Source organism: Desmodus rotundus, chromosome 9 (assembly GCF_022682495.2).
Source record: "Desmodus rotundus isolate HL8 chromosome 9, HLdesRot8A.1, whole genome shotgun sequence".
In the NCBI taxonomy this organism is placed as follows: Eukaryota; Metazoa; Chordata; class Mammalia; order Chiroptera; family Phyllostomidae; genus Desmodus; species Desmodus rotundus.
The window spans coordinates 42,917,728-42,939,469 of record NC_071395.1 but is presented as its reverse complement, the minus strand read 5'-3'; the positions used below and the strand labels follow the sequence as shown (position 1 = coordinate 42,939,469).

Below are 21,742 nucleotides of genomic sequence, written 5' to 3'. Positions count from 1 at the left end.
CCAGTGTGCTAGCTGGGCTAAGAGAGAGAGCATCCTGAAATTGAGAGAGAGAGAAAGAACTAGCACCAGGCAAAAGATGTACTGTATCCTAGTTTCTGACGTAGGCTTGGAAGTTGCACATTATCCTTTCTGCCACATTCTATTTGTTGCACAGAGTGCTTGCTGCTCAAGGAAAGGAATTAAGAGACTAACTTTTGACAGGGAGTGGCAAGGTTGGAACTACAGTATTTTTGGAGCCATTTTTCAAAAACACAATCTGCCACACCCAATACACAAATGCAGAGTTTGGAGTTCCCCAAACTCTGTTCCCCAAACAATACAGGTACTTAACTAACCTTCCATACACAATGCACTGAATTTTTCCATTACACTCTGTAGAAAATACTGGTCGTAGAAAATACTGGTCATGACCCATTGCACTAATTCCTTCTCCTCAGTTTGAGGAACACGTCACAAAAAGGTGTAGTTTGTCTTTCCTCTATTGTAACCCAGCACATAGCATGTTTGAGGCGTTACGCGCCTCACCGGCTACCGTTTCATGTTTTATTTAACACCTATACAGCTCTTACTGAGTTACAGACACCGTCCTCATCACCCCAACCCTGAAGTAGGTACTATGATGACTCTCATTTTACTGAGGAGGAAAATGAGACACAGAGTCGAAGGGATGAAGTTATCTGCCAACGGTATCACGGCTAGTAAGTGGCAGAGCTGGGGCTGGAATCCAATAAATCTGGTTGTAGACTCCATCTTGCTTTGCAGCCTTTTATAGAATTTACTTATTTATTGTGAGTCTCCTACGGACACTGTAGAACATTAGCTCCACTTCAAGCAATTCCCTGCTTTGCCCCTAGAACCCTGCCCTGCATGCAGCAGGTGCTTCAGGAAACTAGAAAACACAGCTTGAAGCTCTCTGTGGCTGCCCGGTCTGCATAGGAACATCAGGAAGGATTCTTGGAGGCAACGCCCCCTGTGCCAATTGGCCATCGTCAATGACAGGCGTAGATCCAGCGCAGGCGCACTAGGCCACAGTAGAAAGGGCCGTCCACCATTTGCTGATGACGGATTGGAGGACCAAGCCAATGGAAATGGGACTCTTCAGGAAGGGGGCGGGCCCCACAGGCAGTTAAATTTGCGCGGGATGGGCGCTTGTGCAATCATGGCTGCCTTCCGCGACATGGAGGAATTATGTCAGGGGCTGCTGAGCCTGCTGGGCGCCAACCACGCCGAAGCACAGCAGCGACGGCTGCTAGGGCGCTACCGGCAGATGATGGAGCGGCTGCTAGAGACACAAGGCAGTGCCGAGCAGCAGCTGCGAGGTGAGGGCCGGGGCCAGCGCTGGGGCGCGGTCGGGACCCAGGCCCTTGCGATGAGAGGGAGCGGCCAGGTCGGCCTCGAAACCCCCTCCCTCCCGGGTGCCCCTGTCCCTTGGCCTATTTGTTCCCCGTGGGACTAGCGGGCGGGCGCTACTCACTCTGAGCCTGTTTCTCCACCTGTGAGGTGAGTTTTAGAACAACAGCCACCTTCAGGGATTTAGTAGTAAATATTGGAGCTTGGAGCGCCCGGCCCAACTCTGAGCGTTCGGGTGAGCAGGAGCTGAGGGCCTCCGGATTTGAACTAGGGCTCAGGAATCAAAGCGCCGGGTCTCCTTCGGTAGCCCATCACCTCCTGATTTATCCATTTCTCTTGTTTATTCCGCATCATCCCCCCACTAGCATATCAACTCCCCTAAGGGATTTCGTCTGTTTTATTCACTGCTGCCGTCCCAGGGCTGGGATTAGGCCTGGCACACAGTAGGTGTTCGGTAAAACTTGTGTGTGTGTGGTAAATTGACGTAAGATTTGCCATTTTAACCGTGCAGTTCAGGGACATATTAAGTGGATTCACATTGTTTGCAGCCATCACCATCTATCCCCAGACCTTTTTTCTTATCCCAAACTGAAACTTTGCACACTGACTCCCCGGCCCCTGGCACCCTTCGGTCTACTTTCTGCCTCTTAATTTGACTCCGATAGTGACCTCGTATAAGTGGGATCGTGCAGTATTTGTCCATTTGTGTCTGGTCTGTTTAACTGAACATAATGCCCTCAAGGTTCACCCATGTTGTAGCATGTGTCAGAATTTCCTTCCTTTTTATTTATTTTTTAAAAGATAAATATATATACACATAGATATCTTTTAGTCCTCCCTGAGGATATGCTTATTGATTTGAGAGAGACAGAGAAGAAGGGGGAGAAAGCAAGAAACATCAATTGGCTGCCTCCTGTATTCACCCCAACCGGGGAGTGAACCTGCAGTCTAGGTATGTGCCCTGACATGAAATCAAACCTGCAGCCTTTCGGTGCGAGGGATGACGCTCCAACCAACCAAGCCACCCAGCCAGGGCAGAATTTCCTTTATAAAGTTGAATAATATTCTATTACATCTATATATATCTCACATTTTGTTTCATCCATTCATCTGTCAATGGACACTCGGGTTGCTTCTGTCCCTTGGTGTTGTGAGTCATGCTGCTATGAATGTGAGGCGACAAATATCTCTCTGAGTCCCTGCTTTCAGTTCTTTTTTCTGTTTTTCAGGAATAGAATTGCAGGATCAAATGGTAACTTGCTGTTTTCATTTTTTGAGGGTCTGCCATCTAGTTTTTTATAGTGGTTTCCATGCCAGGGAGGTTTTATGCCTTTTCACAGTTAAATTTTATGAGGAGGTGCCATGTGGGTTGCGACTTGAATGCCCTAGGAGCTGGACGTGGGGTGGCTCCCGGAAGGAGCATTCCTGGCAGTCAGGACGAAGTGCAGGGTCGTGACGTGAGGATGAGTTTGGAGACGCGGAGAGAGAAAGAGATTAGGTCAGTAGCACCCACACCCCGCTGGCCTGTGAGCCCTCAGGAGTTTGGATGTTCATCTACGCATGATGGATGTCCTGGTCAAGGTCTTGCCCTTTTTTTCTCATCCTCTTCCCTCCTTTCCTCCCCTTCCTCTCCATTAACTCCCCTCTACTTAACTCCATCTCCATGGATGTTTTGGGGAGAGGATCAGCATCACCCAGCCTGTGTGGGTTTTAGCAGAATGAGTGGATTTGGAGCTGGAGAGAAGAGTCGGTGTTCTAGGGAGCTGGACCTTTGAGTCAAGTGAATCTGGTTCAGATCCAGGCTTCGGAGCTCTGTGCCTGTGAACAAGACCCTGAACAACTCTGGGCTTCTCCTTCACCTCTCAAATCGAGGGTGGTTAAGTCACCTCTCTCAGAGGGTTGTGAGAATGCACTGAGTGAGTGCACACTCAGGAGGGTGAGTGGGGAAGGGGCAGGAAAGCTTCATAAGAAAGCCAGACCCTCAGCTCTCCCAACAGGAAATCAACAGGCATCATCTCAAACAGACAAATAGAGAAAAGGCAGCATAAGCAAATTATTGGGAAATACGAAGGTCAGTGCCCAAGAAAATAGTAAAGAGTTGAAAGTAGCTTCAGAGGGGTGAGAGGCTTAGAGATGGCTCTGTGTGTGTGTGTGTGTGTGTGTGTGTGTGTTTAAATTTTCACCACCATGTACTCTGATTAAAAATTAATGTAATTTTGAAAACATGTAAATGCCAACCCTTTGGGAAACATTTGTATCTGCTTTCTCTGGCTTGGTAGGTTCCTCCAACTCTATGGGAAGGAATACAGTAGCTTTATGGTGTTTTTAATCTTTTTGGATTTTTTGTTCAACGCGTGTTCATTTTGTGTAGGTGTTGGCAATACACGGTGACTATAAGATGCAATCTCTGATTCAAGGAAGGCAGACGAGGAATATGTGATTCAGTGGTATGGGAGCATAGTCCTGCCCAGGGAGAGAGAGGAGAGTGTTCTGCTGTCTAAGTCAGGCATTGCCCAGGAGATCCAGATTTGTACCATGGAGGACAGGCAGGCAGAGGTCTAGGACTGTGAAAATCACAGCATTTCTGGGAAATGAGGCATCTCTGTGGCAAGAGAGGCATGTGGTGGGGTGAAATGTAGGGAGAAAGGAAGTTGGCAAGGATGGTAAATATACTCAAAGGGACCTGGACTTTTTCCTGGAAACACTGGGGAGCCATGGGAGGTCTTTGAGCAAAGGAGTGACTTCACATTTGGCCTCTAATGCAGCTACTCTGAAGGCAGAAGGCAGAAAGGATTGGTAACAGGAGAGACCACGTCAGGGAGGCTGTTCAGGGTGGTCCCCGAAGGACAAAGTACCTGCCTGCACAAGGGAGGCAGGGGGACTTGCCAGGCCTGGATGGCCAATTGGATACAGAAAGTGAGTTAGCCCTAGGCTTCTTTCACAGGCAACAGGGTGGACTCTGGCGTTGTGTATTAAGATTAGGTATGAGAAGAAGGACCTGTTTGTTTTGTTTTGTTTTGTTTTGTTTTTTTGATTCATATGTGTTTCAGTGAAATGGCAGCATTTGTGCAGGGTCCGGGTGGAACTGTTTAGTGGGTGTTTGGAAATAGAATGAGCAGGTTGGGGAGCTGCAGATGGGGAAGTGGAAACATTCATTGTTGATGGGAGTAGTTGACACCACAAACCAATGAACCACTGTCTGCTCCTTGGGCTCTCCCAGGGGAAGGACAGACCCTGTGAATCCCAAGATGAGGGGGCTCAGCCTTCTCCCCCCCCTGCAGAGATCCTGGAAGCAGAGAAGGATGTGGCCCAGAGCCTTCTTGATGCAAAGGAGCAGGCGTGTCAGGGCGTTGCTGAGTTGCAGCAGATTGAAGCCCAGCTCCAGAAGGCCAGCGAGGAGGACACTCATCTGAAGACCAGCCTCCTATATCCTTTCCTGCTCGCTCAAAGCCTCACCTGGGAGGTGTGAGGTCATTCACACTAGGAAACAATCTTGGAGACAGAGATCCTGGGCCCCAGGTGGCTGGTGTTAGCACATAGGCAGCCCTCCCTCCAAAGCCAGGGATCCTTAACAGCCTGCTTTACTCAGCTCACCAGGGAGCTGGAGGACCTCAAGGAGATCGAGGCTAATCTCGAAAAACAGGAGAAGGAAATTGATGAGGACACAACGGTCACCATCCCTGCAGCTGTGTAGGTCCCATAAATGCCAGTATGTTCAATCCCACAGCTCTTTGTCGAGGTTGACGCCGGGGTAACTTTCTTTTCTCTTGCTCTTTTTTTGTCTTGTTGTACAGGTATGTGGCTCAACTTTATCACCGAATTAGTAAAATTGAGTGGGATTATGAGTGTGAACCGGGCATGATCAAAGGCAGTATCCTTTGTGGAGAAAAGGAACCCTATACACTGGGGGTGGGGGTGTAAAATGGTGCGGCCACTGCTGGAAAACAGGACGGCAGGTCCCAAAAAGGAAACATGAAATCCACGTGAGATCCCGCAGTTCCACTTTTGAGTGTAAGCGCTAAAGAGTTGAAAGCAGGGACTGCAACAGATGTTGATGTTCACACTAGCATTGGTCACAGTGGCCCGAAGGTGGAAGCAGCCTAAGTGTCCCTTGACCGGTGACTGCATAAACACAATGGGGAGTGCACACACATGGAGTAGTGTTCAGCCTTAAAAGGAAGGAAGTTATGACACGTTACAACATGGGTGAACCTGGAGGGCATGCCGAGTGAAATAACCCAGACACAGAAGGCAAAGACTGTAAGATTGCGCTCACATGAGGTCCCTAGAGAAGTCGAATCTACAGAGACAGGAAGTAGATGGTGAGTGCCAGGGGCTGGGGAGTTAGCATTTGGTGGAGACAGAGTTTTGGTTTTATAAGAGGAAAAGGTTCTGGAGGCGGCTGGTGCTGGTGCGGATGGTTGCACAATGTGACCGTGGTTGATGTTACTGACCTGTACACTTAAAAATGGTTACAGTGGTAAGTTTTATGTTACATGTACATTTTACCACAATTTAAAAAAAAACAGTGCACTATTAGAGGGTTTTATTTTCTACAAAAATTTGTTTCAGTCTCTAAATATCTTGCCAACAAGTTGTTTAAAGCAGTATCCTTTCACTGGGGGGTCATGGGGATGGCTGTGTGTGGCGGGTTTCCTTACATTGTGCCCTCAGTCCACTGTGGCCCCAGCGTTGCCCAGCCCATCCACCTGGACAGCACCCAGCTCTCCAAGAAATTCATCAGCGACTATCTCTGGGGTTTGGTGGACACGGCGTGGTAGCCAGGAGCCTCGTGGACCGAGTCTCGCACACAGCGGGAACCATGTGTGGTGTGTGGTTGGTGCCTTGGTGGTGAGATCAGCTTGAAATGTTTATACATAAATGGGACTTTTATTGGATTTCTCCTCCCTCACCCCTGATTTTGGCCTCAGACACTGGACTGGCCTGGGCTAGGTAACCACAGGGAACTAACTGCCAGTCCTGTGACCTCACATCTGTGACAACACCGTACACATGACACTATAATATATGATGACAAATTCTAGGTCTTTGTCATTTATTTCTTAGGTTTTACCCTTTTTATTTATTCAGGAGGTATCTTTGAGTGCCACTGTGTGCCAAAACTGTGCTAGGTACCCAAGACACAGAAGAAGACGACAAGGATCCCTTTTGCCCATGGAGGGGTCAAGTGTGAGCTGATGCCACCCTGGAGCTCTGCCTGGTTGGCGCACATTTCCCAGCCTCTTTTGCAGCTAAGTTCATGCCAGTGCAGTGTAAATGGAAGTGTTGTATGAGACTTCTAGAAGGATCCTTAAAAGGCAAGGGAGTAGGCCCTTTCTTTTCCCTCCCTTTTTTCCCTGGAATTTGGGTGTGATGGCTGGAGCCCTGGCAGCCATGATGCCACTCATAAGGAGGGGTGCAGTGCCTAGGGATGATTGGAAACTGGTTTGGTAATGATGGTAAACCTGGATTCAGCTCCAGATTTCTTTAAGGAGGTGAGGGGTTTACTCTAAAGTGTTTTGTGTGTGCCATTGTTATTTTTATGTTTCTATCACAAACAACCAAAATAAACCCTAACTGATTAAACATGTAACCTAGACCAGGGCTGACTGATGTGTTCATCTAAACCTTGTCCTTGGTGATTTGGGTACTACTGAGAGTGGGAAGCTTGTGGACTGCCCTCCTGAGGGGAGAGCTAGAGAGAGAGAGAGAGAGAATCTCATTGATATCTACTGCCTCCTCACCCCCTGTTTACAGCCTTGCCTGAAACCAGTAGATGGTTACATGAACATCTGGGTGTTGGGTTCTGTATGCCTCTGTATAACTGAATTGTTTACAATAAGCACAATTAGTGTTTTAATCAGAGAGGGGCATTCTAAGCAGAGGGAACAGTAAGTTCTAGCAGCATCTGAGCACATCTAGTGGACACTAAAAACAGTCCATTTCACTGACCCTTGGAGGTCCTGGGCAAGGAACCTGCCTGTCGGGCTCTAGGAAAATGGACCCAATAAAGAAGGCTCAGTAGTCCCCGGAGTGTAAGAGACCCCAGCCTATTCAGATCACAAGATTTCCAGAAGAACCTCAGGGGCCCTGTTTTAATGCCCGCAGCATGTGGCTATACAGTCAAGTAAAAGTTCACACAGCCCTTCTGGGCTGCTAGTGTTTTCCAGGTCAGTGGTCTTATAGTGTGAAGTGGGAGCAGAGCCTCCATGTGTACCATCAACTTCCAAAGGGCAAAGGACACAACCTAGACCAGGGTTTTCCCACCTGAGACCTAGTGACAATCAGGCCAGTCATTCTCTGTGGTGGGACAGTCCTGGACATTACAGGACATTCAGCAACATCTCTGGCCTCCACCCTCTAGATGCCGGTAGGCCCCACATGAAGCTGCCCACCAGCTTTGTAGCCTCAGCCAGAAACAAGCCAGGCTTTGGCCCGTGGTCAGCTGAGTAACAGCTGTCGCCCTGGTGGCCATTTCTGCCAACACAGCTGGCCTCCACCTGCTCACCTTTATTGGTGAAGGTGTCAGGAGTGCACCCCAGCTTTGGTAGGCCCCAAGGGCTTTTTAGAATAGATCCAGGGCAGAGAAGAGCATGTTTCCCTCCAGCCGTCAAGTGCCTGGGAGAGAGAGGCATGGAGCTGAGTCCTATGACAGAAGAGGCTTATCTGTGTCCCTGGCATAGGGCCTAAGTCCCCTGTGGGCCTGCTGTCCTTCCCCAAGCAATAGCCTGGCATTGTTCTAGAAGGGAGCCACAGAGGGCTTGGCCTGTCCAGAGCTCAGTCTCCCCAAGAGGAAGAAGGTCCCTTAGGGACTGACCTGAAGGAATCAGCAAGTGGTGGGGGAAGCATGGCCTGGCCAGCCCTGTGGGTGGGTGGGTTCAGGGAGGCGCCTGAGCTCACAGGGGCCCAGAGAGGCCCTGGTCCTCTAACATGCCTGGGCCCTGACTCACTGCCTGGTTTTGGCTGGATGCCTGGACAGCCAGTAGGATAGATCAGGCCCACAGTCTCCAGCCTTCGCTCCATTGGCAGCCACCAGCTCTTTTCTGAATCCTGGAGGTTGGCCAGAGGCATGCTGAGCACTAGGCCCAGTCCTGAAGAGGAAGGAGCAAGATTGATGTCCCCAGGACTAGGGAGTGGGGAACCAGGTCACCTTACTGCAGGACTGTAGGCCAACCCCACACCACCACTCCCATTCCTAATCCTGCAACCCCACCTCCAAAAACGTCCAGTGCAGGCCTAGCACCGTCTGAAGTGGTGAGAACCCATTTTACAGATGGGGAAACAGGCAAGGCGAGGACCAGTCCATTGACAAAATCACTGGACTGTGGGGCCCCAGGGTCTCTTGGCTTCTCAGATGACAAGTAGCCTCTGAAACATCTGGCCCTTGTCCAAGGTCACACAGGTAGAAAGAGACAAGAGGGAACTGGGACTAACATCTGCACTTGGTCAAGCCCTAAAGGGTGACAAAAATAAGCTTAGGTTCCAGAACCTTATGAAGTCCTTATGTATCAGTGATTGCTGGCCATGCAGTCACGCACCTGGCCGACCTGGCTGATAGGTGGTGCTGCTGGGGCAAGAGGCCAAGCGTGTACAGCGCATGACCTTTGACAACTTGGTGGGCTGAGGTTGTGAAGAGGCCAGGAGGACTGGTCTCTGAGCATCAGCATGGTGGTGATTGGATTCCCAGGGACTCTGTGTGTGGCCCACACTGGTCCATCCACACGGTGGCCCCAGTTCCTCCCAGTGGCCTCTCTGACTGACTCAGAAATACGGACAGTGCACCTGTGACCTGCCACCACTCCCCCTTCAGGAAGCCACATGCTAGGGGAGGCCATGGCAAACCATGGAGGAGCAGGTGCTGTGTGCCTGGTTCCGTGTTCCCTTACAGGTAGGGAAACTGAGGCGCAGAAAGGTCAAGCTATTTGTGTAAGCGTCTGCAGCTAATGGTTATCAGAGCTGAGGTCTGAACTAGATCCAGAATTTGAATTTAACCCTGACCTATGAGTGAAGTCATTTCGGTTATTGATACATGCTATTGCTATTTGGGGGGGAGGGGAAACTTCGTAGGAGAACCATGGAGGATGTGTCACGTGAGCCCAGACCTGAGCCCCCAGGGGACAAAAGTGTGGAGACAGTGATCCTGGCAGAGGAACAGCAAATACAAAGGCTGGTGTTCTGGGGCCACGGAGAGGCCAGCGTGGAGGGAACCCTGAGGTCACAGGGCTTGATCACGCTGGGCCTGCAGTCCAGTGAGACCTGGGGAGGGTCTTCAGATTCCAGGGGTCTGGTCTCACTATGAGCCCCCAGCTCCCCTCCTTCATCCCAAGCAGTGTGGGAGAGGAGGACAGGATGAGTGGGAGCAGCTGGGCTCGGAAGGGTGGGGCTTGGGGAGGAGGGAGCCCCTCCACTGAGGGCAGGAAGCTACACTGAAACCAGAGCTGAACTGCCTGGAGGGGAGACTGGACCAGATCCAGGAGTCCTGGGGGCTGTACTAGTCTCATTCCCTGCCCCCCATCCGGCTTCCCTGTTCCTTTGGGTGGGTGGTATGACCTGTGCTGACTCACACAACCCTCAGCCTCATTCCTTCATCTCAGGGATTCACTTCCTGGGGGTGGGGGAGGGTATACTGGGCCTCCCTCTGGGGGATGGCCTGCCAGGCAGGGCGTGGGGGGGCGGGCAGTCTTCCCCCTGCCCTCCTTCCCTCCAGAGGACCTGGCCCAGCCCCGCAGGCCCCAGCCTGACTCACCGCAGGCAGCTGTGGTTTGGACGCCAGAGCTGGGGGCGGACTGCCTCAGAGGACAGGAGATGGGGCATCAGGCTTGGGAGAACAGCTTCCTCTGCCACCCACCTCAACCTCTTAAGCCTCTACCTCATACTCTGGGTGGTAGCCCCCAAGCTGCAGACTGCCGCCCCCCGACCCCTCCAGAGCCAGCTCTTGGGGTGTGTGCCAATCCCACGGACCAGGGAGCTGGCCACACATCCAAGAGCTGAATCTTACCTGGGTGACATGCCTTTCACTGAGGGACCCCGTTTTGAGCCCAGAGAACTGCAGCCAGAAAGGGGGGTCATTCCCCCTGGTGACCCTCCCAGGCTGGTGGTGGAAAAGGCAAGGGGAGTCTGGGCCCAGGGACCCCGAACCTCCCTTCTCCCTCTGTGAAGTGGGGGTCGATCGCTGCTCCCCTTAGATGGCCATTGCAGGGAGCAGATGAGTCAATCCTGTAGACATGTTTATCCTGATTTGTCACAAAGCTCAAATTCCAGCCTTTGTCATAGTCAGTGCCACAGCTGGGAGCCCCTGAACAAAACCGCCAAGGCCAGATACCAGAAACTTCCGTTACCTCTGGCTTCTCCCATGCGCTCAGTCCTGCCCCCACCCCTTCAAGGCCCCCTCTGGCCATCCCCTCCTCTGTGTGCCCGGCCATTCAAGTTCATTTGTCCTGTTTGCCACACGGCTGAGCAGGGAATCAGTCAATCAAGCAATTATTGACCCGCTGTGTGCAGGCCCCATGGTTCCTGTGCGGCCTGTTCAGCTTTCACCCTAGAGGCATTTTGGAACCTTCCCAAGACTAAAGGCAGAAGGAAGGAAGTGCCACCCTGTGGACACAGAAGTGATAACAGTCCCTGCAGCTCCTGGCCCTCACATCCAACCACAGAGCCCGCATCCCCAACTCAGAAAGCTGGCAGGGAGGTAGGATTAACCTTGGCCCCATTTTCAGTTGGGGAAATGAGCTCTGATGGGCCCAAGGTCACCCATCCCAAACCAGGTGGCCTGGCCCAGCCCAAGCACTTTCCCACCCCAGTGCCCTGACACCAGGCTGCCTGCTGGGGGTCCATTCCTGCCCTGCCTTCCCTCTGCTGTGGCTTATTTCTGGTTGCCTCCTTGTCCCCTATTTGGTCTTTAAAAAAATAATAATTATCACAAATTATTTTAAATTGTGGTCCTATACACGTAACAAAATTTATCATCTTAACCACTTTTTAAAATTATTTTATTTATTTTAGAGAGACAGGAAGGGAGGGAGAAAGAGGGAGAAAAACATCAATGCCAGAGAGATACATTAACTGGTTGCCTTTAACACGCCCCCAGCCGGGCACCTGGCCTGCAACTCAGGCATGTGCCCTGACGGGGAACCAAACCAGTGACCTTTCGGTCCACAGGCTGGTGCTTAATCCACTGAGCCACACCACCCAGGGCTTAACCATTTTTAATGTCCAGTTCAGGGGCATTAAGTACACTTACATTGTTGTGCAGCCATCACCATCATCCATCTCTAGAACTTCCTCACCTTCCCATACTGAATCTCTGTCCCCATTAAACGCTAACTCCCATTCTCCTCGCCCAGCCCCTTGCACCCACCATCTACTTCCTGTCTCTGAATCTGACTCTGGGGACCTCCTCTAACTGCAGCCAGACAGCATCTGTTCTTGTGTGACTCACCTGTCACTGAGCAAGGCTCATGTTGTAACACATGTCTGAATGTTTTTTTTAAGACGGAATATCATTCCATTGCATGAATACACCACATTTCCTTCCTTCCTTCCTTCCTTCCTTCCTTCCTTCATTCATCGACAGACAGGCTGTTCCTACCTCTTGGCTCTTGTGAGTAATGTTGCAGTGAACATCAGTGTACAAGTAACTCTGTAAGTCCCTGCTTTCAATTCTTTGGGGTGTATATACCTAGAAGAATCGCTGGATCACACCGTAACTCTATTTCTAATTTTCCAAGGAACCACCGCACTGTTTTCCACAGTGCCTGCACCATTTTACATTCCCACTTACAGTGCACAAGGGCTCTGATTTCTCCATGTCCTTGCCAATGCTTATCTTTTTTTATAACAGTCATCTTAATAGGTGTGAGGTGGCATCTCACGGTCTGTCCCATTTGCATTTCATGCTTAGGTCTCTGGGTTAAGTTCTTTCTGTCCAAAGACCTGTCGTGGGCTGACTGTACCCAGTTGATACGCCAGGACTATGTGCGGCTTGACTGCCATGCTCCTGGGCAGGGGTCTGAAATGCCCACAGGCCCCGGCTCAAGTAAACCTGGGATGCACAAGACAGTGGGGGTGTAGAGTACTGAGATGGACCGCAGCACTCATACCAGACACCCCAGGTTCTAGCCCAATATTTCCATGTGGAATCTCTAGTCACATTCGCCAAACTTATTATTTGTATCTGTGTTATGAAATCTTGATTTTATATACCTCAGCGGTGAATGGAATCACATTTTTATCCTTTGTCTTTTAAGGACCTCACACCACCCACTCTTAGGACCCAAAGGTTCGAAGAGACATGGCCTTCAGAAATAACACATTTTCTGGGGCCTTGTATGTATGTCTCAGCCGCAGTAACTCCTCCTCCCCACGGATCCTCACATGGCTGGTTCTTTTGGACTCAGCTCAAACGTCACCTTAGAGAACCCTGCTCTGCCAGGTATTTTTCCCATTGCCCTGTTTAACATTCTTCTAAAATATAGTAATTTTATCTCTCTCCTTCTAAAATGTCACGTCCTTGAGGGCCCAGAACCTGAGTCACTTTTATTGTTTTTTACTCATTGCAGTGTCCTGCATGCTTAGAACAGGGCCTGGCACACAATAGGTGCCCAAAAATGCTGCATGAATGGACAAGCAGGAGATACAGCAAAACCCCAACTCAGGGAAGCACCCAGCAGAGTTGTTCCCCGGCGGAGCACATCACCCCCACTGCAGCCTGCCCTGAGCTCTGGGGAAAAGCTCCCTCTCCAGATCCTTCTCCCTGCTGAGGCGAGCCCATTAACAGATGGAAGGAGTGAGGGAACAGAAGACAAAAGTGCGGCAGGTTTAGCCAAATGGTTCATTTAAGAAAGTTAATCAGCCCAAGTAAGACATTCAGACTATAAAAACATTCTATACAGTGGTTTAAAATCAACAGCCAACCCTCCCAAAGCAGCCCCTATAGGCAACGTGGACACGATGCTCTTGAACAGAGGCTGCATGAATCACCTGTCCAGAAAGACAAGGCCTCTCAGACGGTCACCCCCAATGCAGATCCCCTCAGGGGCCCCCCAAACAAATGCAGCACCCAGGGTTTGCAAAAATAAATAGATCTGGTTTTCATATATATATGAATGATAAATGTCTCAACAGACATACAAAGTGCAAACATAAAATGCCCTGCTCCTACGTCCAGGGATTTATTTACAGGCTTCAGAAAGAGCAACTCCTTTCACAGCTCCCTGCAGGGCGGGGCACAGGCTTTGTGGCTGTGTAGTGCACAGTGGGCAAGGGCGCCACGGGGGCTCCTTCCGTGGTCTCCGGTTGTAAATACGACGTGTGACAATCTCAGAAGTCTTTCTTGTTTCATAAGGCCCATACAATGACCGCACCTAGGGGATGTCTTAGGGCAGAAACATCATGCACGTGTCAGACGGACACCCATCCGTGACAGCTGGCCTGTCGGGGAGATTAATAGCTCAGGGGCATGTGCCTAGAAGTGGAAATGCTAGCCAGATAATCACGATCTTGGCTTTGAAACCCTGGGAGAAAGGCCTCGAAACAGCACCTCATCCCCTCTCCACTCCCAGACCCTCTCCAGCCTAGGAGCCTGTCCCAGCCAGAACAGAAAACAGTGCAAAATAGCAACAAATGTAGACGTTATAGAATGTACAAGCCTGAACTGGAAAAGTGCAAGGGCACCTAGAGGAGGCGGGCGATGGGGCACAAGGCTGGGGGCCAGACAGCCACCTCAGGGGCTGAAGGACACTGCTAGAGGCTGGAGGCCACTTACTTTACACACAAGGTACCCAGGTGTCTTAGGCACTTAATAAATATTAAGGGCAATGGGTGGCTCAGGCTTTCCCTGGGTAACTAATGAGGTTTCGGTGAATGAGCTGGGGTTCAATGGGCCGCCCCAGTGCGCTGGATTCAGCCATATCAACACCAACGCCAAGGTCCCTTTCCCGGCTTAAGGGGAGGGCACCTACTGGCTTATTAGAAAACACCGATTTCATCCTGATCTTCAGTGGCAGAGCAAAAGCTTACTCTTGTGTCCATCCAGGCCTGCCAGGCAGAGGTAAACATAATTTACTCCTGAGGTCAGGGGCTCAGCAGCTGCCTGGGACCCTGGGGGCAGCACCTGCAGTTAGGTGTTCAAAGCCACTTGCTTTCTCCGGCTTGGTGTCCCTCTGTCCACCAGTTCCTCAGGTGAGGAGACAGTCGAGGAGAGAAGGTCAAGAAAAAAATGTCAAAACCCAGTCCATGTGCACTGCCGCCTGCCTTCCAGATGAATAAATATATAAAACAAAGCTCTGGCAGACAGGCCCATGGATGCCAGTGTCGAGTTGCAGCCGCCAGCAGTACTTTTGGCCACCACTTCTTTCTGTGAGTGGTACAGGAGGGTGTTGGGGTCTGAAGGAGGGTTTTGGGAAGGTCAAGGGTTTGGGGAGAAAGTGTTCTTCCTGCCCTTGACCAGCAGCAGGTCCTGCGGAGGGACAGGACTCAAGGCAGCAGCTCATGCTATGTCATCCTCCATCCTGACCATCTGTCTCTGTCAATGAAACGATAAACACCGGAAATAATCAGTCCAACACCCAGTAAACATGGCCAGAGGCCACCTGCTCCTCATCACCGGCCTGGACCAGCACAGTCACTTCCTCCCTGGACTCCTGGATACTGACCTCGGCACCACTCTGTTGCCCCCACAGCCTCCAGAGGGCGCGTGTGAGCACCCTAGTCAGATTTTGCCCTCACCCTTCCCCAGTGGCCACCAGGGGGAGCTCGTGAGCACAAGGCAGGCCAAGTCCCTTCTCCCAGAGCCGTTCATGGCTCCCACCTCACTCGAGCAAATCCCTAGTCGTCCCAATGGCCCACAAAGTTCTGCTGCATCTGTCAGGCACACTCACTGCCTTTGTCGCCTCCCTCTTTCCCCTCTGTCCGCTCCTACGCTAGCCGCCATGTGGCCACTGTGCTCAAACACACCAGGCAGGACCCAGCCTCAGGGCCTTTGCATAGCCTGTGCCCTCTGCACACCACACACTTCCTGCTTAGGGAAGCCTGCCCAAACCACTTTATCTAAAATTGCCTCTCCCCTCTCCCAGCCCCCAGTGGCTTTCCTCTGTTCCGTTACCATGACTTATGGTCTCTCCTTATCCATGCTCCCTGTTCCCCAAGCACGAGGATGGCTTTGGAGGATCTTACACTCTCACAAGGCAGCCGTGGCCCCCCCAGCTGGGCGGGGCACTCACCGAGGGGTAGGTGTAGCCGTCCTGGCTGTGGCAGATGTGGACCTCGTCCTCCGTGGTCTTCTGGTACACGGGGTTGTCAAAGTTGATGCTATTGATGCTCTTCAGTCGCCAGTTCTTCCAGAGGAGGAAGGTCCCAAAGCACAGAAGGGTAAGCAGCACTGTGGGACAGGCAGCCTGGTGTCACTCCCTGTCCTGTGCCCCGCCCAGTGCCCAAACTCCCCAGCCTTTTTATTTGTTAATGGTTTTGTTCTGATTTAAAGGAATACTTGTTCTTTGGAAAAATAATAATAATAATAATAAATAATCTATGAGCACAACCAGCCTCTCACTTGAAGACCACCGTGACTGCTTCACCCCAGAAATGCTCAACTGCGGTGGATTCTTCCAGGTTTCTCCTTGGATTACCCACACGAGGGGCTACTGCTTTTTTAGATAATCCAGAGCACAGCCAAGGGTTTACCCAGCCCAGCTTCATAAAACAGTCTGGCTGGTTCTTGGAGGGTGAGAGAGACTTGGCCTCCGCTGGGAAGAAGTAGGGCAGGTGCCACCTTTGGCAGCCCCCAGGGAGGAGAGGGTCCCACTTGCCACGTCTTTCAACCCATAGTCGGGCGACTATTGGCACCATTGAAAGGTCTCTGAAGAGGCAGGTATCTGTGGGTAGGCTGGGTGTTGAAGGGACACTTCAAGAGGACTTCCTCAGAAAAGGGAAAATGGGTGTGGTGCTAACTAAGCTGTGATTGACAGGCTGAAGAAGGGAAAGTGGAGCTCTCTACACTGCCCCTGCAAGGGAACCATTCGCCTCGCCTCCCCCAGGTGTCAGGGAGGCCTTCCCTACAGCACCCATCACTGCACACCCGGGACTCTGGACCCACCTCCCCATCTGACACGTCAGCTGTCTCATTTTATTCACTGTCAGCTCCCAGGGGGCAGGGTGTTTATTTCTTTCACAGCTGTGTCCCCCATGCCCAGAAGCAGGTTTGGTACACAACTGGGGCTCAACAAGATTTGTTAAATGAATGAAGCTAGAAAGGGGAGTGCAATGATGAATAGGACGCACAACTGGGACACACCATTCCTGGGAGAAAAGCTGGCTAAGCGGGAGGTCAGGGAACCGAGGGAGGGCCGACCAGTAGGCTTACCAATGGGGAGGACAATGTACAGCACACCCACGCTCCTGGGCCTCTTCTGGTCCTGAGTCGTGTTGTTCCAGGCTGCACGAGAGAAGGGAGAAAGTGCGGCTCAGATCCACAGTCAGGGCCTCGGAAGCACGGCAGGTGTGTGATGACTCACTCAAAGGAAAACACCTGACACGACTCATTGCCCTTAAAAGTGCAGAGGAACTTGGAGCATCTCCCAGGCCTGAGGGGCGCCCCGCTGGCTTGCTCCAAAGCCTTGTTCGTTAGTAGTTGTAATTATGGGACTCAGTGTGGTATTAAGAGCGTTCCTTAGCTCAGCATCGAGCTAAAGGGGAAAGGACCATTGGTCTCCAAGGTAAAAGCCTGCAGTTACATTTCCAGAGGTCACTGGTGGAATTTTTCAGCCCAGCTCTGCACTGGATGGCAATGAGCCTCTTCTGGACGGGGTTCACCAGGTCCAGAGTACTGGCTGGATCACATCAAACTCCATAGTCCTGTGTCAACTCTCCCAATATTATTTTCCCAATAATACAAAATATTGGGGTGAGGGAAGACCTCATTACATAACCACTAATCACATAAATGCACCTGGGCCAGACAACAAAAGGGCTCCATGCAGAGGAACATTGAAAGGTCTCTGAAGAGGCAAATGGGCCAGGAAGACTGAATGCGCCACATCCGTGAGCCGTGATTACCATCATGAATTATATTCCTGTCCACCGAGGATTTAATTCTACCTCCCAGCTGTTGCACATGTGCATATGAAGTTTATACCCAATATCACATTTGTGCATATTTAACAAACCTTGTCACAACAATGATTTAGGGCAGCAGCAGAATTTTGGAGTTTTTCCCTTAAAAGGGCTCCTTTGTCAAATTCCAGAGCCCTGGATGGGCCTGTCTGTGAAACAGTTTGTCCAGCAGTGCCCTCCCCTGCCCCCATCCAAGCGAGAAGGGTTCCAGGCATCCCATAAGCACAGCAGTTCCTGTTTTAATCTCGTTTATGGTTGAACAAAGGCTTCAGCTACTCCGAAGGGAAAAAAAAATGTCTGAAACGTGCTGATGTGACATTTTTTTTCTGGCCGGTAAAGTCCGTGAGACCTATTTCCAAGCTGCTCAAAAACCAGGTCAGGCACCCTCTGGTGGACAAAGATATGAATGGTGGGTCTTTGGTCAATTCACTGAGCCCAGCTCTGACCACCTCCAAGGAAGTTGTGACCTTGAGGCCACGTTAGGGCGAGGAGAATGAGACACTGGCCTCTGACCTTGGGCACAAAAGTGAAAGGCACCCCCCTAAAACAGTAATTCAGTAGTATTTTAAAATGTTATATATAAAAGTCAAAATTAGTTCCAACACTCTATGATAAACAAAATACCCAGATTTTTAGCAAAACTGGATCTGACACTACACTTGAATGATCCTGACTTACTAGGACCATTGTTCCAATCAAACTTTATTTACAAGATCAGGTGGTTGGTCCCACAGGCTATAGTTTGGCGATTTGATTTTTAAAAAATAGATTAGCCCTGACCAGTATGGCTCAGTTGGTCAGGCGACGTCCTGAAAAGCAAGGGGTTGTTGGTTCAATTCCCTGTCAGGGCACATGCCTGGGTTGTGGACCCTGCCCCTGGTGGGGGCATGTGTGGGAGACAGCCAATCAATATTTCTCTCAAACATTGTTGTTTCTCTTCCTCTTTCCTTCTCCCTTCCCCTCTCTCTAAAAATAAATAAATAAAATATTAATTAAAATGAAATTAAAATACCAGATTAAAGTATTATTTGAGTGCTGGGTTTCTTTTCTTTCTTTTTTTAAAGATTTTATTTATTCATTTTTAGAAAGATGGGAAGGGAGGGAGAAAAAGCGTGGTTGCCTCTTGTGTGCCCTCTACTGGGGACCTGGCCCACAACCCAGGCATGTGCCCCGACTGGGAGTTGAACTGGTGACCCTTTGGTTCGCACACCAGCACTCAATCCACTGAGCCACACCAGCCAGGGCCTGAGTCCTGGGTTTCTTGGTGCCCCTCAGATGTTGTCCTGAGCAGTACCTTACCTACCTCACCCTAGTCCTGGCTCAGCTGGGGCGCACAGCACCCTGAAACCAGGACAGTGAATGGCCTGGATAACATTTCACACTCCTGGGCCCCTGCGCCTGGCAAACTCTGGGATCAGCAGCCACCACGTGCTCAGGTTCTTCACAAGAATTAGCCCCTGCGATGCCCACTATTACAGGGCGTGGTGGGCACTTACTAACCTCATTTTATAGGTAGGGAAACTGAGGCTTCAGAGATACACTTGCCAAGTCAGAGAGAGTCAGCCAGAACTAACTCCACTCTCTAGCTCTTCATCTAGATGCTCTGGCCTCCCAAGGAACCCATCCGGATGCTCATCGGGATGAGCCAGGGGCCAGGGTGGTCCCAGTCTTTACCTTGGTGAAGCACCACCTTGGAGGTGGTGAGCTCAGAAATGGCCACAGTTGAGCGAGCCATGGTGGGTTCCCAGGTGGTCACCGCAGGGTCAGTGTCTGAAAGAATAAACATTTCCCAACTGCCCTATGGCCCGAGGAGCGCTCTGAGAGCTCTGCACTGCTTATGACAACACGTGCCAGTGAGTGCCCATGGCCATAAACAAATAACTGAGAACAAAAGCAGTGAAAATACAAACCCACTAACATCTACTTTCAAAAAGGGTGATTTGCAGTGTTATGAACACTCTGGCTCCAAATCGAGACTTTCTCTGAGGTTGAGAAGAACTGACAAGGGCAGATTATATTTCAACATATACTTGCAACACATGACCTTTGGGGAAGAGGCAACCACAGCATTCGGTCCCTCCTTAGGAGTAGCCTTAGGAGTCCACTCAAGCCGCGCATGGATAGGCCCGTGCAGTGGGAAACTGAGACCTGCCCGCAACCAGCAAGAAGCTGAGCCCTGCTACCAGCAGCCATCTGAGGAATCAATCCTAGAAGCAGATATTCCAGCCCCAGGCAAACCTGCAAACGGCTGCAGCCCTGGCTGACAGCTTGACTTGGACCCCAGGAGAGACCTCGAGGTGTATACCCTGCATAAGCTGCCCCCACCCCTGTGGGCCTGCTCCAGGTTTTGTCTGAATTAAACAGTCGGATTCCCCCAGTCCGCACCAGTTCTCAGTCAGCTGCTCGGCACCAGGTGAGGAGAGCACCACATAGAACCATGGCCAATAAGCCTTGAGTATAACCTGAAGATCTTCTTATTTTTTTTTTAAAGTTTCTGGATGTAAGGGCAAAACAATGAATATAACGAAGAAGGACAATACTATGAAAACAAGATGGATAACCCCACCTCTGCAGAAAGAATTAAAAAGGAAAAAAGGAGATAGGAAGGTGGCAGTCTCTTCCACACTGCCTGTTATGGACAAGAAGGAGCAACTGTTAGCACTAACACTGGACTGCTAGATGCTGAAAGAGCACGCGTGCCCGGGCCGGGTAGCACAGTCGGTTGGAGTATTGTGTCCCTACGCCAGGGTTGCTGGTTCAATCCCTGATCGGGGCACATCAAGAACCGACCAACACGTAAGTGGAACAGCAAATCGATGTCTCTCTCTCCCCCCATCCCCTTCCCTTCTCTTTCAATGAAATCTTACTCTTTGGGGATCTAAGGATCTAAGGCTACTATATCATCAGTTTCAAGCAAGAAGTTCCTTAAGAACAGAGCCCTGTCTGTCATTTTCAGGGACACAAGCTTTCACTTGAGGGAGAACTTTCGATGCTGCCGGAGGTACTTTTACACGTTCTTCCTACACAGAGGTAACGGGCAGGTCTGGTCAACAACTGGAAAAACAACTTTGAGCAAAATGTACCCCAATTTTCTGTGAAAGTTTTATAATTTTAAAATAAACTGAATATTAGATAATACAAAAATAATCAAGATATGCAGAAAGAGAAATAAAATGAAACAACCAATCACACAATAACAAAATATTTTCATAGGAGTTTAAAGAATAAGATTAAAAGTAGTAAGAAACAGCCCTAGCTGGTGTGGTTCAGTGGATTGAGCGCCAGCCTGCAAACTAAGGGGTCACTGGTTCAATTCCCAGTCAGGAAATTGACTGGGAATTGACTGGGAATTGACTGGGTTGCGGGCCAAGTCCCCAGCAGGGGGTGCTTGAGAGGCAACCATACCTTGATGTTTCTCTCCCTCTCTTTCTCCTACCCTTCTCTTCTCTAAAAATAAATAAATAAAATCTTAAAAAAGAGAAAGTAGCAAAAAACAAGGTTTCAAAATGAAAGGAAGAGACAAAAATATTTATGGCCGTAGCAAAAAGAAACATTTTTTTCAAATGAAGGCTCAGAATCACATATTAAAGTCCACAGTGTTTTCACAAATTTCTAAATATAAAAGAGATTTCCCACCCTGCAAGTTATGGCTCAGTGAGTTGGGTGGTGTCCCGCAAACCTAAAGGGCGCTGGTTCAATTCCCAGTCAGGGCACATTACTGGGTTGAAGGCCAGGTCCTGGTTGGGGGCGTTTGAGAGGTAACTGATCAATGTTTCTCTCACACATCAATGTTTCTCTCCCTCTCCCTCTCGCTTCCCCTCTCTCTAAAAATAAAATAAATGAATCTAAAAAACAAAATAGAAAGAGAGAGAGATTTCCCCCCTCCTCAGAATAACCCAACCTGTGATCTTTGGACAAAATTAAAGTATATTAAGCTGATGGGTAAACTTCCTCATTAACATTAGACTCTTAAAGGATGCAAGAATGGACATACCAAAAGACATAAGAAAAGCATTAAGATTTGAAATAAAATCAATTATTTTAGCCCCTCAAAAAAAAAAAGAATAGAAAAGGGCCATTCCTCACTTGACATCTGCGTCTAAAGTCAGTCACCTCCCAAGGGAGCTGGGACAGAGTGGGCCAGATGTCAAAGGTCAGCTGACTCTATCTAAGCGCCCAGCACAGTGCTGATATGCCCAACACTCCAGAAAGGCAGACCATGGGTGTCCCAGCGAGGAGTCCCTACAACGGCCTCCCGGGGCCTTGCTCTCCCATTTGACGGACG

General features: G+C 50.1%; 2 protein-coding genes across 3 annotated transcripts in view; one reads left to right on the top strand and one right to left on the bottom strand.

Annotated features, from left to right (window-relative positions):
- Nucleotides 1–1,149: 1,149 nt before the first annotated feature.
- Nucleotides 1,150–6,940, top strand: SPC24 (SPC24 component of NDC80 kinetochore complex). The gene is made up of 5 exons (XM_024557063.3): nucleotides 1,150–1,319; nucleotides 4,632–4,776; nucleotides 4,936–5,040; nucleotides 5,145–5,221; nucleotides 6,025–6,940. The coding sequence occupies exons 1-5, from the start codon at nucleotides 1,160–1,162 to the stop codon at nucleotides 6,129–6,131; spliced, it is 594 nt and encodes a 197-aa protein (XP_024412831.2). The 5' UTR covers nucleotides 1,150–1,159; the 3' UTR covers nucleotides 6,132–6,940.
- A 6,226-nt stretch (nucleotides 6,941–13,166) lies between these two features.
- Nucleotides 13,167–21,742, bottom strand: part of LDLR (low density lipoprotein receptor) — a 34,040-nt gene continuing 25,464 nt past the window's right edge. The window contains exons 15-18 of one of the 2 annotated variants that reach the window (XM_053911674.1): nucleotides 19,132–19,227; nucleotides 16,709–16,780; nucleotides 15,570–15,727; nucleotides 13,167–14,872 (exon numbers count right to left, since the gene is read on the bottom strand). In XM_053911674.1, the coding sequence (XP_053767649.1) occupies nucleotides 14,837–14,872; nucleotides 15,570–15,727; nucleotides 16,709–16,780; nucleotides 19,132–19,227 (362 nt within the window). In that variant the 3' untranslated portion in view covers nucleotides 13,167–14,836. The remainder of the gene's footprint in view (nucleotides 14,873–15,569; nucleotides 15,728–16,708; nucleotides 16,781–19,131; nucleotides 19,228–21,742) is intronic. The other variant, XM_053911675.1, reaches the window with a different exon arrangement.

Excerpts from the sequence above, each read along its gene's own strand:
- SPC24 (XM_024557063.3), top strand. The coding sequence starts at position 1,160 with ATGGCTGCCTTCCGCGACATGGAGGAATTATGTCAGGGGCTGCTGAGC. Across the intron at positions 4,777-4,935 it reads CATCTGAAGACCAGCCTCCT|TCAGCTCACCAGGGAGCTGG; the intron begins ATATCCTTTCCT and ends AGCCTGCTTTAC. Across the intron at positions 5,222-6,024 it reads ACCGGGCATGATCAAAGGCA|TCCACTGTGGCCCCAGCGTT; the intron begins GTATCCTTTGTG and ends TTGTGCCCTCAG.